The following is a 16941-nucleotide window of genomic DNA, read 5'->3' as shown; positions in this document are numbered from 1 at the left end:
AAATTTCATCTAGATGATCATCTATATAATTTTATTTAGATAACAGCAAACACTGTATGTGTCGCATACATTTTTTACCGTGATAAAAATTCTTCGTACATATACCGTTATGACATGTGTTCATGGTATTTAAAACAGGTTAAGGCGCGACGTGTTAAGAGTATAGGACTCGATATCTCGTGCGCCGGTCGGGCTGCGCCGAACGCGGCCGGCCGGCCGCGTTCGGCGGCTTTCGTCCCGCGTCGAGTCTCGCGTCACGCCAGTGGTCTCGCGTGCGTCGAACCGAGCGTGTCGTTTCGGTGTTGTTCGTGTGGCGCGTTGTCACCTTTCCGAACACCTACCCTTCTCGTGATCCGGACTTCCCCGACGGGGATCTCAGGTGAGCCCCTGTAAATCGCTTGGGGGGGGGGGGAGATAGGGGGATTACAGTCAATCGGGACTGAATTACACAACATTCCTGAATGTGGGATTAGTTTAGTAATGGGGCTTTAAAAGTAATTTACGTGATAGATAGAAAGCTTGAGACAATTGAGAAATTGGAGTTAAGGATTGTTGTAACTCTCGTTTGTCACTTGTATCTCGAATTATCGGAGTAAAGATGCTCGGGTTTGCGCGTCGAGATTATTGAATACAATTGTTTTAATTTTAGATATTTGTGAAATACACTGCTTGAGGAAAAGTGTTTTTATTTTAATTAAATACGCAGGAGAAAGATTTTAAACTTTCATTCCAAAGTTTCAAAAATTTATTCATAAAAAATATTTTCTTTTGTCTTATTTTCTTCATGTATGTATCTCAATTATATATTTTGCACGACACATATAAACATAAAATTTTATATTACTTTTGTTTATTGCAACAATTGCGTGAATTGTGCGGAATAAAAAAATGATTAACAATAATTTTACAATTATAATGATATACCCGTGAAATAACAATAAATTAAGAAACCTTTGTAAATTTTGATACGACATTTTCCCTAAATAATTTTAGCGAGCACGCAATGTCCACAATTAAATTACATAACAATAAATAACACATCATATTTTCTACGTCTTCAAGTCACACAAAAACTCTTGAGTGACGCTTATTTCTCCCGTCTCGTAAATATCGCGGTATTTCTGATATTGCTCTTCCTGAATCACGCCATATATATACGAGTCGTGGCCACAATTGTTATTACACAATTATATTTAGACCCCACAGTCATTTTAGATCCTGAATGCTTCGTGATGTTTTGTGACCCCAATGTTTACAATCTCGTAGGATTCTCAGGATCTCCGCATGTGTGTTTTTCCTTCTCCCGCTCTCCTCTTGTGCTCGGGTCGAAAATATGCTCGAAAAATATGCGACGAATTTAAGAAATCTTGTGAAATGCGAACGAGAATTTGTACGCGTAGAGTTTACGCACGAAATATATATCTCATGTCTCGGGCGAAAGAGTTTGTCGATGTGCCCCGGATATTTGTGCAGTCATGCCGACATTGCGAATCTAACGAAATCTACGGAAATACGTATTTCCGTATATATGCGAGATAAATCGGAGAATTGGAAATTGCGTACAATGTAAATCGCATGGAAATATCTTGAAGGAAGGTTTGATTCGTAAAATGTAAAGAAAATCGTTCTTCCTCTTGCTTACTACTAAACGTGAAACGTATTTATAATTTAAAATACGAAAAGAATTATACGCAATTATATATAATGGAGAAAAAAATCATATTCAAAAAATTAATCACCATAGAAAAAACAAGGAAATAACATTAGTGAAATAAAAATTAATATTTTTTATCTAGAAAGATATCAAATATATGACAAATAAATATTTAACATGTATAATCAATCGTAAGTAAAGAATACTTTAGAAATGTTTTTTGTGTATATCCTATGTATAATTATACTGTTTTATATTTTTTAATTTTATTCAATTAATATCAATGATTCATAATTCAAGCCCGAATATTAGATCGGAGATATTTATTTATGTATTTATATATTCATACAATAAATTTACATATATTTATTTAATATTTAATATATTTATATCGGATGTATATCCCATATATATTTCATATATATTTTATTTAAATATAAAAATAACTAAAAATATAAAACAATAATAAATATGTAAACTAAACTAAAAAATATAAAACAGTAATTATATATAAATACAACATACACAAAAAATTTCTAAAATTTCTATTATAATGTATTATGGTTTTTTGGAAGAGTTATCGACTTTATATTTCCATAGAGGACAGTAAAAATAATTTACGCTCTTGCATATTACAATGTAAATAACAAAGTAAATTACAAGTAATAACCTATATCTATTTCCGGGTTTATATCTATAGTTGCAGATCAGAGATATAAAGTCGGTATTGTTTTGCATGGAATGCATTTCAAATTATTTCTGAACAAAACAAAATAATGACGATTATCGAGCCAACAAACAAGAGTAAAATAAAAATAGAAACAGACATTTTGACAAACACAAGAGTAATACAAAATAAGAGATATATTGGAGACACGTAAAAATACTATCTTTTAAAAAAAATAATACTAAATAAAAAATGACATTTAAATTCTTTTTTATGACACTGAAATTATTGATTTTAATGCTAGAAGTTAAAAAAACATTGTTCAGCTTGATTTTCTATACATTTTAAATAACATATGTGCATATATGTATGCGCTACAACATATAGCACGCTTATGTTTCGCGGTTAAAACACATTGTCATAACATAGTTAAAGAACAAACAACCGCAAACAAAAATTAATTTCTCAATTTAGCATAAAGCTATTTTTCTTTATTCAATTTAATATTCTAAATTTAATATTATAAAATTTTAGTCTATATTTTATATCTATGTATTATATTATATTCTATATTATAGAGAAAAGCCTTGAAATGATATTCTTTACACAATATTATATTTTTAGTGAATTTTTAAAGAATTTAATTTAATATCAATATAGATGAAATATTAACCTACTCTACTATATTCACATACACATACAAAAATAAAAAACAAATTGCTAACATTTTAAACATTAAACATTTTAAAAAATGTTTAAAAATTTGACTTATATGCATGCTATTTGGAATTAAATTTTTTGCTTAATGGAAAAAATAAAAATTACGCTAATATAATCCGAAATTAAAGTCTGATTTATGTCTATTATAGTTTTTTATTAAATATATTGATTTGAGTATACATATATAAAAAAATTGAAAGAGTTTACAAAACTATGCCTCTTTCGAATTTTCTTGTCTACTTCTTTTTTTCTCCCCATTTTTATTGCCGCGTCTCTTAGAGTCGATCGCGCAAAATAGCTAGTCCATTTCGCCATTATTGGAGTTTTGAAAAAAAAAAAAAAAAAAATGTATAAGCGCGTTGAGTTCGAACCGGCTTGAACCGAATGTCAGCTGCAAATCGGAATTTATGTCTCGGCAAAGCGGCAGATAATTCACGGGTTGAGATCATTGGGGGATCTATTGCAGCTCGTAATTTGTCGTTAACGCTTTACTGCGTACTGATTTCCGTCACAATATAAATTTCCTTTTACTTTCCACCTGTGCGCGCATTTTCCTATCCTTTCTAACCAACTTTTCAACATATTGTTTGATACAGCTTTCCTTTATTTGCGTTATGTAAACGCCTATTTTTTTCAGACTCATAAAATGTACTCTAAAATTGATTAATGAGTAGAATGTAATGAGTAGAATATTTAATGACTGATCTCTTGCTTCTTTTTTATTGTTACCAATTAGAGAAAAGAAACAGATTAAGTTATATTTCCAAATTTTTTTTATAAAGTTATAAATCACACGATTTAAAAATACTTTTTTATTATTTCTCTGATATATTTTTTATGCTTTTAGATAAAAATAATTTAATATTTTAAGATAAATCAATATATGTATATTACGAATTTATTTCCACTTAGATATATATATTATATATTTCTTTTTCATTAATGACACATTTTCATAAATGATACATTTTTATTAATATAAATAATTAATTAATTAATTTAAAACAAATTATATGATAATTACACACACACATATATATATATTATATATATAAAATTATACATATAATTATGTATAATATTATTTCTTATACATCTTTTCATGCTTTTAATGAGATTAATTTAATATAATTTAATATTTTAAGAGGAATAAATATGTTACATTTTCCAAATTTATTTGTGTGTTTGTATGTATATTACATTTTTATAAATTATATTTTTATTAATTAATTTGAAATATATAAATTACTATATGATAATTACATATATAATTACAGATGTATTGTATATATATAATTACATACAAAGTTTTTTATATCTTCATAGCTTCTATTTTAGGAATTACATATGTATATAATTACATATAGGGATATAGCCTTCATTTTAGGAATATATGCTTCTATTTTAAGGATATATGTATATTTAAAATGGAAGCTATGAAGATACTATTACTTTGTCGGGAGCGAAATACGGTGGGTCATACGATGAAAGGGGACAAAGAATAGTTTCCTTCCTCATTATCGCAATGAATATGGGCGCTCCCGTTCGTTTTTGCACCCGTTTTTTTGCGTTCGGAGGTTAATTAACGTCCATAAGAATTTCTTTGACGGCGCGGAGGATAAGGGAACGTCATCGATGGATAAATAAAGCAAAGGGGCGGGACCCTTTGAGGCGATAATTAAAGCTACGACGTAAGAGAGGGAGGAAATGATGATGAAACGGGATGGTGGAGCGCGAGGGGAGAAGGTGGCTTTGAAAGCCAAGGATGTTTTAGCTCGCGAGAGAAAAAAAAAGAGATAAAACGACTGCTTTCGAGAGGTGCGTGTGCTTTTTTTCACACCAATTTACAGCTCGTGGAATCTCGTTTATGGAACTAGTCCCATAAACTTTTCCCCTCGCGCCTCGCTGGCCTTGAAGAAGAAGAAGATTATCGCGTCGCTAATAAAATTACTCTCGATATTACATATATATTTTGTCATTGCTACAAATGTATTAATATATTATGTTTTTGTGCATAATATATACCGGAAGGAATATGGAATTAATAATCAGAGTGTCCATTTTCACAAATCTTGTTTAAAAAAAAATTCCCCGAATTTGCAAGTATTTTTGTTCGAAGTTCCAAGTAAAATTAGAGAATTTTCAAATGTAATTTTTTAAAATAAATTTCTTTATTGTATGCATTTTCTAATGCTTTTTACTCATACAAAGGGAAAATAAAGAATTTTCAATTAATTTTATTTAAGATAAATATTTTTAACTTTTTTATTTTTTTTATTATTAGAAATTACAACCGAAGAATGTCAACTATTTGCAATAGCCAATCAAAAAAAAATTTTTTTTTTAAATTTCTTGAGTCAATAAAATTTTACGAAAATTCTTTGATTTTTCTAGATAAAAAAGAAATCCTCGAGAAGTCTAGGTTTTCCAAGATTTTCCAGAAAGTGTGAACATCCTGATGATATATATATTTTTTTGACGATTCCCGTGTTGAGTCTTCTCTTAGACTGTCGAGTCGTGGAAAATTTAAATATTAATATTAAATATTATATTTGATATTTTAATAATAAAAACTCTCTGAGAATAAGAAGAAAAATAAAAAATAACTTTCTCAATCAATATATTTATAAATCAATATATTTATATATTAGATTTCTTAAAAGAGTGTGATCAAATTTCCATTAAAAAAGCTTCTTTTTTACAACCTCCAATTCAGCTAAGTGATGGCTTATAAATGGAAGTTTATGACAAGCAATCCTTAAAAGTATTATATTGAGGCAAGCAAATGTTTCAAAGAAATAAGCTATTCAAAAAATTCGTTAGCAACATATGACACTACTTAAAATTTCTACAAATCGAACAAAAATAACATTCAAACATTTTACTAAAATGTGCTTGTTCAAACAAATGCTTTTTATACTTTTTTGTTTGATTTGTTGTGATTTTAAGTGTTATCATCTGTTACTAAAAGATTTTTTGGATCATTTATTTCTTTGAAACGCTTGCTTGCGTCAACATAATATTTTTAGAGTTAATCTACTAGACATAAACTTTCATTTAAGCCATCATTTAGCTCAATTGGACGTGATGAAAGAAAGAGGAGGCATTTTCTTCTCTCTTTCTCTCTCTTTCTTTTTTCTTTTTTTTTTAACTCGGACATTATAGACTGACCAGATTTTAAAATCACCGATTCGTAAAAAAGCACAAGAAAGTTCTTATCAAGAGAATCGTTTGAAAAGCGTATTAGATATATAATTAAATGGGATCCGTTCTTTTTTTTTTAAATAGAAATGACATTTTCCTATTTGCGATGTCAGGGGAAAAAATTTTAGACCTTACGTTCGAATATTGTATTATTTCAGAGATTGATGGTAAAAAAGATGACAAAAATTCTAAAAATCTCCTTTCTGCATAAAATTTTCGCACCCAATGCAGGTCAGGTTGTTGTGATGGCAGCCCGCGTGACATTGTCGCCCTTCCATTTCTGACGCGCGTAACTTATGTAAATATCGCTTCGACACAAGTCAACTCGGGGAAAGCTCGGAATATTTAATCTCGGAGAAAGAGCAGGAGGAGGAGGAGGGAGCGCGAGAGAGAGAGGGTGTGGGTTGTCGACCGTGCACTAATAAACAATAAATATTCACGCCGGTGTGCGCATGATGTAACAATACTGTATTACGTAACGAAGAAAGTAAGTTCAATGCACCTATCGTCGATGCACGTGATTGATAGCGCGTTATTCGGCCTGACAGAGGAGAGTTTCGAGAACGAACGATTTCGACGAACAATAATAATTAACGCCGAGAGAGAAATCGTGTTTGGCGCACATGAATATACACGTTTTCATTCATTAATCTATCTTTGATTTCCTATTCGATTTGTATTTATAATTAAATTACAATTACTAAATTAATGTAATTTACAAGTACGTGTCGATGCATTTTGTGATTCTCGATAATAATAAATAATTAAAGAATGTATATCTATAATATTTACATTTTATTATCTTATCTGATTAATTGTTATTATATTTTTATTATTATATTTATTATTATATTTATTATTATATATTATTATTATATTTTATTATATTTATTATATTTTTATTATTATACTTTTTTTAAATATATTTTTTATTTTATTTTTATTATATTTACATTTTATTATCTTATTATCTGATTAATTTTTATTCTATTGTAGTATACGTTTTCACGAAATGTATATGTATAAGGTATATAATGTATGAATTGTGATTTTTTTTATTTTGACTTACCGATAATTATTTATATATATTTATTTATTTTATTTCTCTTATTGTCGAGTTTACTCCTTCATCGCCTAGAACAATCGGGCATCTGAGACTTCAATATTAGTGATCGAACATGGAGTATCGAATACTTCAAAACGTTCCTAGTCCGTCGTCCATCGGTTGAATTCGCAAGTTTGCCGAGTGCGTCGGTGATTAGAGAGATTAAAGGGAAACATTTTATCGTAAACGATTCGAGAGAATTTAATTCGCCTGAAAGCTTTCGGGGTGAGCGAGCGTTTGCGAAGCTTGTGTCGGCGAAAATCGCGGGCGAGCGAATATTCGTGAGCGTGCAAGAGAAAGAGAGAAAGAGAGAGAGAGAGGGAGGGAGTTTGATAGGCCATGTTGAATTTTGCGGCGCTTTCATCGTTTAATCGAATCTTCCGCTCTGTATTAACGATCGCGATCGAATCGTTTGCGCATATGCGTCGATCGATATGATTTAACAAATCCGAGACGAGCCCTCCCCTTCCCGTGCCCTTCCCTCCACAGGTACGCGCAACATTTCGTTGATCGAATCATGGATATCGTTTGATTACACATTTCGAATGGATTGATAATTTCGATAGCGCTCTCTATAGTATATCATATATGTATATAGACGTGCATACATACATATACAACTATATGTATATGTATATCTTGAAACTTTTATTCGTTTTTTATTTTCGAAATTTGTAATCGACTGCGAGAAATGACTTGATATCGTTTAATTGATTAAAAATTAAAATTTTCTCTCTCAATTCTATCAATTCTATCACAATTCTATCTCACACAATTTAATGAAAAATATTAAAATTATTATATAAAATTTATTATTTTAGTATACATATATTATTATTTTTATATTTTTTATATTATTGTAGAAAATATTAATACTAAAAAATTATTTAAAAAAATATATATAGCGAGGATTTAAACAAATATTACTTGGACCACTCGGGATTATTGATAAAGTCGGTAAACGGTCCTTGTGCGAACTTTGTACAGTCGCGGATTAATTTATGAAAACGTCAATTTATTAATTAAGCGCGCCCACACACAAACTCGACGGTGTGAATCGCGAGAGCGGCCACTTTATTATTAAACGAGCCTATTATGTTACACATATGTACGCGCCGGAGTCGCTGCGCGATTGATATTTCGTTTGCAATTGCCAGTTTGCTCTTTCGTTATTTCGCAAGTGACACTCTCACAATCGCTCCCGCCATTATATCGACGTAATTCGCAATTATTCGCAAACGTTTAGTAAACCCTTTGGTAAACAGGCGTCTTCTGTAAATTGTATTACACGAATTTCAGGGAATGTCATAAATTTTATGTCTGCAAAGTATCTTTGATCCACGGGTTGAGATTTTTTTCAACAAATTATTGATTAAAGGTTCTCATTATTATGTCTGACACACGCGCGAAAGGTAATATATTCTATTGAATTGTATTGTTAACGTTAATAATTGTATTGTTAATAATACTTGCAATAATTTTAAATGACGTTTACTGCATTATCATGAAGAATAAATACTTATTAAATTATTATTTAATTAACTACTATTGTTATAACTATTATTGTACTACTATTACTATATCAACTACTATTATTATTATTAATTACTATTATTATAATACTCTAATAACTATTACTATAATAATTATTACTATTATTACTATAATATTACTCTTATAACTATTACTATAGTAACTATATTACTATGTAATAATTATATTACTATACAATAATTTTATTATCATATAATATGATTATATATTACTATATAATAACTATTACAATATATTACTGTAATAACGATATTACTATAATAACATAATATAACTCTTAATTACTATTACTATAATAACTATTAATCAACTACTAATTTATTGGTAATTAATTTAATTAATTTTATTATTGTAATTGCACATATACTAATATATTGCTATTAAAAATATATAGGTATGTATTATTGTATATATAAAATATATAATATATATATATACATATTTACTATAAATATATGTATTATTATGTATAGTAATAGTTATAAATAGTAATATGTAATAGTTATATATAGTATATGTAATGTAAACTATAATATAGTAATAATAATATAATCATATACATAATCATACATAATATATATAGTCATAATATAATTATACATATATATATATATATATATATAATATATATATATATACACTCGTCAACAAAATTAACGCATATGTATTTTAAGTCAAAATTTCGCATAATTTCAAATAAACATAACTCCGCTAAAAATGATCGTATTTGAAAAAAATTTTTTTTTTACTGTCAAGCTTGAAGTCTCTACTTTAAAAACCATTCGTCAGATTTTTAATTTATCTTCCCCCCCTGTACGCTACTGCTTCAAAAGTAAGGACGTGTTTTGTCTCTAAAAAATTGCGTACTTTGACGCACTCCACAGGGTGGAATAAATTTTTTTCGCAAATCTTATATAGCATAACTATCGTAAAATGTGGACTTTTTACTACAAATTTTTAAAAAAAAGCAAAGTTTGTACGATTTTTTTTCGCGGAGTTATTACATATGAAAGTTACCCATACATTTTTTCCATTTTATGACTCCAAACCCTCTCTGCTGTGTGTGTATATGTGTGCATGCGTGCGTGCGTATGGTTAGGAGAGGGAAATGTAGGAATGTTCTCATTCAAAATTGTGTGTTCCCGCCTCGTCTTCAGATTACTTCTTCTATACGTTCACGCATATTAATGCATGGTCTAATTGTTGTTTGAAGAATTTGAGCCCAAATTTACACGCACGCATGCACGTGTGGGCGCATACACACACACACACACACACACTATGCGCCAAATCCAACCAGCAATCTCGTGGTGCGTGTCGGGTAATACTAATGCTGGTGGTAAATGAAAAAAATGTATGGGTAACTTTCATATGTAATAACTCCGCGAAAAAAAATCGTACGAACTTTGCTTTTTTTTAAAATTTGTAGTAAAAAGTCCATGTTTTACGATAGTTATGATAAGGTTTGCGAAAAAAATTTATTCCACCCCGTGGAGTGCGTCAAAGTACGCAATTTTTTAGAGACAAAACACGTCCTTACTTTTGAAGCAGTGGCGTACGGGGGAGGAGGATAAATTAAAAATCTGACGAATGGTTTTTAAAGTAGAGACTTCAAGCTTGACAGTAAAAATAAATTTTTTAAATACGATCATTTTTAGCGGAGTTATGCTTATTTGAAATTATGCGAAATTTTGACTTAAAATACATATGCGTTAATTTTGTTGAAGAGTGTATATATATATATATATATATATATGAAATATATTACTATATATAGTATTATACTATATCTGGTTTTTCGATCTGCAATCAGTGAACCACTTCGACGCGCGATCCGTAGATCCGCGTCGAGAAACACATTACAGGCGAAGTTATGCGGTGTTTTCTCGTATAGTCGTTCGCGCATACCGGGTGTCCTTGCGGAATGAAAGTACTTGTGACCTCTCTCGATGTCTGTGTATGAGTAATGCTTAGCTCGAGCTTAGCCTAAGCGGCGGCGTTCCGAGATTCCAGTCGGCCATTCCTGTCGATTGATCATATAATCGAGCGAGGAATGCACTTTTCTATTAGCGATTATTATCATAAAAAACATAGTAACGGATAAATAGTTGGGTGGATACTCGATGCGGAATACCAGTGAAGTCAAAGACCTGCGAACTTATAAATCTATGTGTTTAAAGATTTTTCATACATCTGAAGATTCTATGGATTCTTCTTTTTTTAGTTATAAGTGTAAAATATATTTATTTAATTTATAAAGATGCAATATTAATTTTTAAATTTATTATTGTTACTTTATTAGTTGTTAGTACATATACATATATATTGCGAGTGGAATCGATATATAAAAATAATTAAGATTTCACTTGAAAAAACTAGAACGATCTTAAAAAACGCCATTCAAAGACAATTCTAAGTTACGATATTATGTTCCTTTCGAAATCCTACAACTTTTGCTTAGTACATTTATTTTAAATCCTGTGAAAATCACTCTGTATATAATATTATATATTTTTTATATATCTTAATTATTACTTATTGTATTAAAATATTAATGTAGAAAATATGATTATGAGGATACTTAAAAACTTCAAAATTAGTTTATTAAATGCTTTTTTCCTGCATCTACATATGTTTTCATTTTAACAAATTCTAGTGAGTCAATTCTAATTTTTTCTGTTCTGATTTCCTTCGTATTCCAGATTCGGAGCGCGATATATCAACCGGGTGATCGAGTGTAGTGGATCGAGTTCGGGAAAGCGGAGCGATCACGTGAGATCCGGTCTCGAGAGGACGGAAAAATATGAGCATCTCACAAAGTTAAGAAAAAAAAAACAGAATTTTCATCTAAGAAGAGGTCACATCATGGAGACCGAAGAGCTCACCAGACTCGTCGACGAGATTTACAAGGTGAGTGATTTATCCTTTCGATTTCAGAGAAGTTAACATTTAATTAACGATTCAATGAACAAAGAAATATCATTTGAATAGAGAGAAAGGATATTCAAATTTGAAGCTGAATTAACAATAGGAATAAAATTTCTTACAAATTATATAATTAATCGAGAGAACAAACCGAATTAAGTATTTGGATTTTTGTCCCAGAGAAGAGAAATTATAATTATTTTAATATTAATAATTATAATAGATTAATAATTATTATATATTATTATTAATAATAATTGATTATTTTCAAATTCGATGAAATAAATCTGACGGTTATCGCGTTCGAAATCGGCATTTTTAAAAAGATTATTCGACAGAGATTAGAGCTTCGTGATTAGGCCATCGGCCTGTTAATTATCGCGGCACTCGGTATTCTGTACTCGGTGAAGCCACGACGGTGAAATGACGACGCCTCATCGTTACGATCTCGCGGAGATCGCGTCGCGATAACGAGATAACCGTCGATTAACTCCGGTTATCACGACGGTCCGTAGTTTATGGGGTCCCGTCGCTGACAAGCGAGCCCCATGGCGCGAGTATATCACGACGCGGGTAGTTATGTTTCAGCAGGTGTACGAAAGGGGGAATGGGGGATGAGTAGAATGCGTGGTGGATATTAATTGGCTTCCGATCTACACGATAGGGGAGATTGCACCCTTCCCCCTCTCCCTTCCCCTCCCTTTAGCGCGTGCCGTCGGTTCCTATATCGAAATATGTAGAGGACGCTAGCGCCGCCATTAAATGTCCTTCTATAATCGCACATTTTTTTCATACTCAATATATATTAATTTTATAAAATCGATAATATAGTATATAGAGGCGTATATAGAAGAATATAGTATATATAATAAATAGTACACACACAGACACAGTGTGATTTTCATGTAATATTCGGCACCCCATGCCTAAGTTATCATATTGAGAAAGATAAGCAATTAAACTTATTATTAAAGCATTTTTTTTCTTATTTAATCCTGCATATGGAAGCGTTGAACAAAAGGCAAAATGTTTTAAGATTATTTTATTATTGATAAAGACAAAGCAATGGAAGTTTGGTAAAACGTACTACTAACTTTTTCCCATATTTAGACGGAAGAAAATATTATCAAATTTTATAATTTTTTTTTTATTGAGATGATATTTCTTTATATCTTTTTGTGTGATACAAAAAATATTTCTGTTAAATTTTTGAAGAGAATTTATAATTATAAATATGACATTCTTATAGATATGTTTCATTGCAGACTGCAAACTTTTGTAGAAAATAAAACTTTATTTTTGTTACAATTTTTTAATTATATTGGAGGAACGATTTAGCAAACCGTATTGTAAATTGTACCAAATACTGTTTAAAAATTTTTAATTTATGATATAAAACAATGATAAATTTGTGTTAATGTTTAATATATATTTGATAAAAAACCATAGTTTTAAATGAATAAAAAGATGTCATTTCTTTGATAGTTTTATTGCAATTTCAATATTTACCTTAGGGGATACGATTTAGCATATTTTCCTCTATTTTGTGTATTGCGCATCTACAAAATGTCCTCTTTCTTCTTTATTTCTTTATGCTCTTATGATAAACTTCTATATATTCTTTGCAATCCCTTGAGAAAGTCTTGTCCGAAATATTCAGAGACTTCACTTGCACACCTCTGGAATCCCTCTAGAGTCTTCCACAATCATAGAACTTTCCGCAAATCTCCAGGTCGCGAAAACTTATCGCCCTCAAGAAGGGACAAACTGTCTTTCGCTCCATTTTTATGGTACATGAAACTTTATGTCCATCTTTCTCTCGTTTCATCCCTTGTCGTTGGTTCCTAATAGTTAAAAAAAGGAGGCCACGTGTTAATGATCGATCGATCCACGTGGCTTAACGAGGCCGTGCTCATTGTGCATGTTCATTAGAGCGTCCATTACGACCACTTGTCGCCACCCCGGAACAACCCTGGAGTCCTTAACGGCCGAGAGGATTAATTTTTAATATCTCCCTTTACCTCCGGTTCCCCTCTACCAGATGGAGAGGCATCCGCGGTGAATTAATCTTTTTTTTTCGTTCTCCTGCCGTCGGAGGAAAAAATTCATTAGCATGTCGCAATGTGGCGCTTACAGGGTGCAATAACTGGCGCGCGATCGCGATTTCCTTTTTTTCCCTTTTTTTCCTTTTCCTCCAGGAAAGTGATTTACTCTGATCAGAGACTACTCAGTTAAGAGACGTTTTACGTTTAAAGAAATACACGCAAATCATCATCGTTTAAAGAAATACACGCAATCATCCTTTGATTGAAATCGGGTAAAAAATATTTATATTATGATAATTCTTATTTTTATTTTATATTAATATTATTATTCGAACACCCCCTGTATGTAATATAGAATATATAATATATATTTATATATAAAAAAAAATATTTATATATTATAATATACTATACAAAAAATATACAATATATAATATAATATACAATATAAATTTACATAATAAAGTAATGTAATAAGAATGATAATACATAACTTGTATACATAATAAAGGTTATAATAAATTATAATTGTATAATTAAAAAATTATAATTATATATAGGTATTATATAATTATAATTTTTTTATGTATAAAAACTATACTTTATAACTATATATTTTATGACTACACTTTATATATAAAAACTATCCTCTATTATTATACTTATTTTTATTTTATAAAAACTACATTATATATATATTTTTTATTAATAAATTATATACAAATTTTACTTTATAAATTATAAATGCAGAGAGAGACTTTTGAAAAATTTCTGCGTCAAGTGCTTCTCCGTTCGCAATTATGAAAATGATTATTTAATTTCATAGGATTTACCATGTTTTGAAAGCATCGCGATTTATTAAGGAATTGCCGCGATTTACCTCGAAGCATGCATTATGCATTAATGTAATCGGAATGGATACGTGATTTAAATATTTCTTGCATTAATCAAGGCGTGGTTACGACGAAGTTCATCGACCGTAACAACGTTTCTTTTGCAAAAAACAAACCTTTTCCTCCGAGTTTGATTTATTTTTGTGTCGCTGCCCACATTTCCTAATTTATGGGCGAATGTTTAAACGATAATTCTTGCTTTTTACGATATACATATGTATATACTATGCACAAAGTTGAGATAAACCAAACAAACAAAAAAAAAACAAGAAAAAATTGCTCGATCATTGAAAATATAAATCGTAAATCGTGCAATCGCACGCGAAATTCGCATTGGAAAACGAATACGGTGATTTATCATGAAATTATTTGCGCTTTAACGTTTCGATTCCATCGTGCAAAAAAAGAAATAACGTTCTCGAAATTTTACGACCGTTTCGGGGGGGAAGGGGGGAAGGGGAAATTTGACACGATCTGGTCGATCTGAGCGAATTCGATATGGTCACTTTAGAATCGTGAAATTTTTTCTATATGTTATCGATAGCTCGAAACTGTGTTTGTATGTATGCGTGTATGTGTTTGCGTGGAGCGGCAATAAAAATACCGAAACACCAAATAAATGAAACGTAAATATTTTGAAAGCTTCACTTACCACATACATTCATAATACTCTCTCTTTGTTTCTTTTTATCTATTCAAGATTTATATACACACGTGTTCACGGTGTGTTTTTCCTACATAAAAAAAAAATGTGTCAATGCAACTCAAACATGCAAATTTGCATACAAATATTTAACGACTCGTTTTTTTTTCTCTTAACACTCGTTGCTCGGTCGATTTATCGAAAAACACCGCGCAAGAGAGGATGTCATCGACGTAAACGTAAAATATTCCGGTGGAAATCAAACAGAGAGGGTACGAGGGGGGAGGAGAGAAGGGGGCATAATCGGACTGCATAAACGGACTGTCGGGGAAGAGAGAGGGGGAGGGGAGGGGGGAGTGCGGACTGTGAAATATCCGGAGTTATTACATGTCCGAATTGGAGGGTAAATATTTCGCTGGTCGCCCCGGCGCGCTTTCTGTTTTGCATCGGGATAAAATGCCGTGCGTCGACGGGCGAAATCAGAATGTAAATATTGCAATAAAAACGCGTGACGCGCCTAGGCAAAATGCGCGACCGCGTGACGAGTCGGGATTGGTTCTAGAAAACGCCGCGAAGCGAGGAGATGGCCTCTTGTGTTATACCTGAACCTATACGTTACAGGGGAAAGTATGCTAAATTGTACTCTCTCTAAGGTAAATATTAAAATTGCAATAAAACTATCAAAGAAATGACAAAATTTTTTTATTTATTTGAAACTATAGTCTTTTGTCAACGATGTACCTACGCTAAATAATAACACAAATTTATCATTGTTTCATATCGTAAATTAAAAATTAAAAAAAAGTAATCTTTGGTACAATTTACAATACGATTTGCTAAATTGTACCTCTAACAATAAAATTAAAAAATCGTAACAAAAATGAATTTATTTTCTACAAAAGTTCTCAGTCTGCAACAACAAAACATATCTATAAGAATGTCATATTTATAATCATAAAACTCTCTTCAAAAATTTAACAAAAATACTTTTTGTATCACACAAAAATATAAATAAATATTATCTCAATATAATTGTAAAATTTGATATTTTCTTTAGTTTTGTCCATCTAAATATAAAGAAAAAAAACTAATGTCTAAGTAAAAATAAATTTAGTAAATCGTACCAGTACGATATGGAAAAAGTTAGTAGTACGTTTCACCGAACTTCCATTGCTTTATCAAATTTGTGAATAAAAAAATAACCTGAAAACATTTTGTCAATTTTTCAACGCTTCCATATACAGCATTAAATAAAATAAAAAAATGCTTTAATAATAAGTTTAATTGCTTATCTTTCTTATTGTGTTAGCTTAGGCATGGAATGCCGAATATTACATGAAAATCACACAAACTAAATTTATAAACGTCACTTATCAACGGATCGTTTGAGAAGAAAACAAACATTGCGGCATTTGAATGAGGCTAACTGCGATACAACAGCGTTATCACCTTAAAATATTTTAACTCTGTTTAAGAAATACAGTAGAGATATGATTTCATCAACGGTACGATTTAGCATACTTTTCTCTAC

General features: G+C 30.5%; 1 protein-coding gene across 1 annotated transcript in view; it reads left to right on the top strand.

Annotated features, from left to right (window-relative positions):
• Positions 1 to 273: 273 nt before the first annotated feature.
• The window catches only part of Irsp53 (Insulin receptor substrate 53 kDa), a 110831-nt gene continuing 94163 nt past the window's right edge, over positions 274 to 16941 (top strand). Inside the window, exons 1-2 of the mRNA XM_083054362.1 lie at positions 274 to 379; positions 11607 to 11814. Coding sequence (XP_082910488.1) covers positions 11770 to 11814 — 45 coding nt within the window. The 5' untranslated portion in view covers positions 274 to 379; positions 11607 to 11769. The remainder of the gene's footprint in view (positions 380 to 11606; positions 11815 to 16941) is intronic.

The sequence above is a fragment of the Prenolepis imparis genome, unplaced genomic scaffold, assembly GCF_030444845.1.
Source record: "Prenolepis imparis isolate NDT839.2.m4 unplaced genomic scaffold, iyPreImpa1.0 SCAF_14, whole genome shotgun sequence".
Lineage (NCBI taxonomy): Eukaryota > Metazoa > Arthropoda > Insecta > Hymenoptera > Formicidae > Prenolepis > Prenolepis imparis.
The sequence above is the reverse complement of the archived record's forward strand: the minus strand, read 5'-3'. Positions and strand labels throughout refer to the sequence as shown.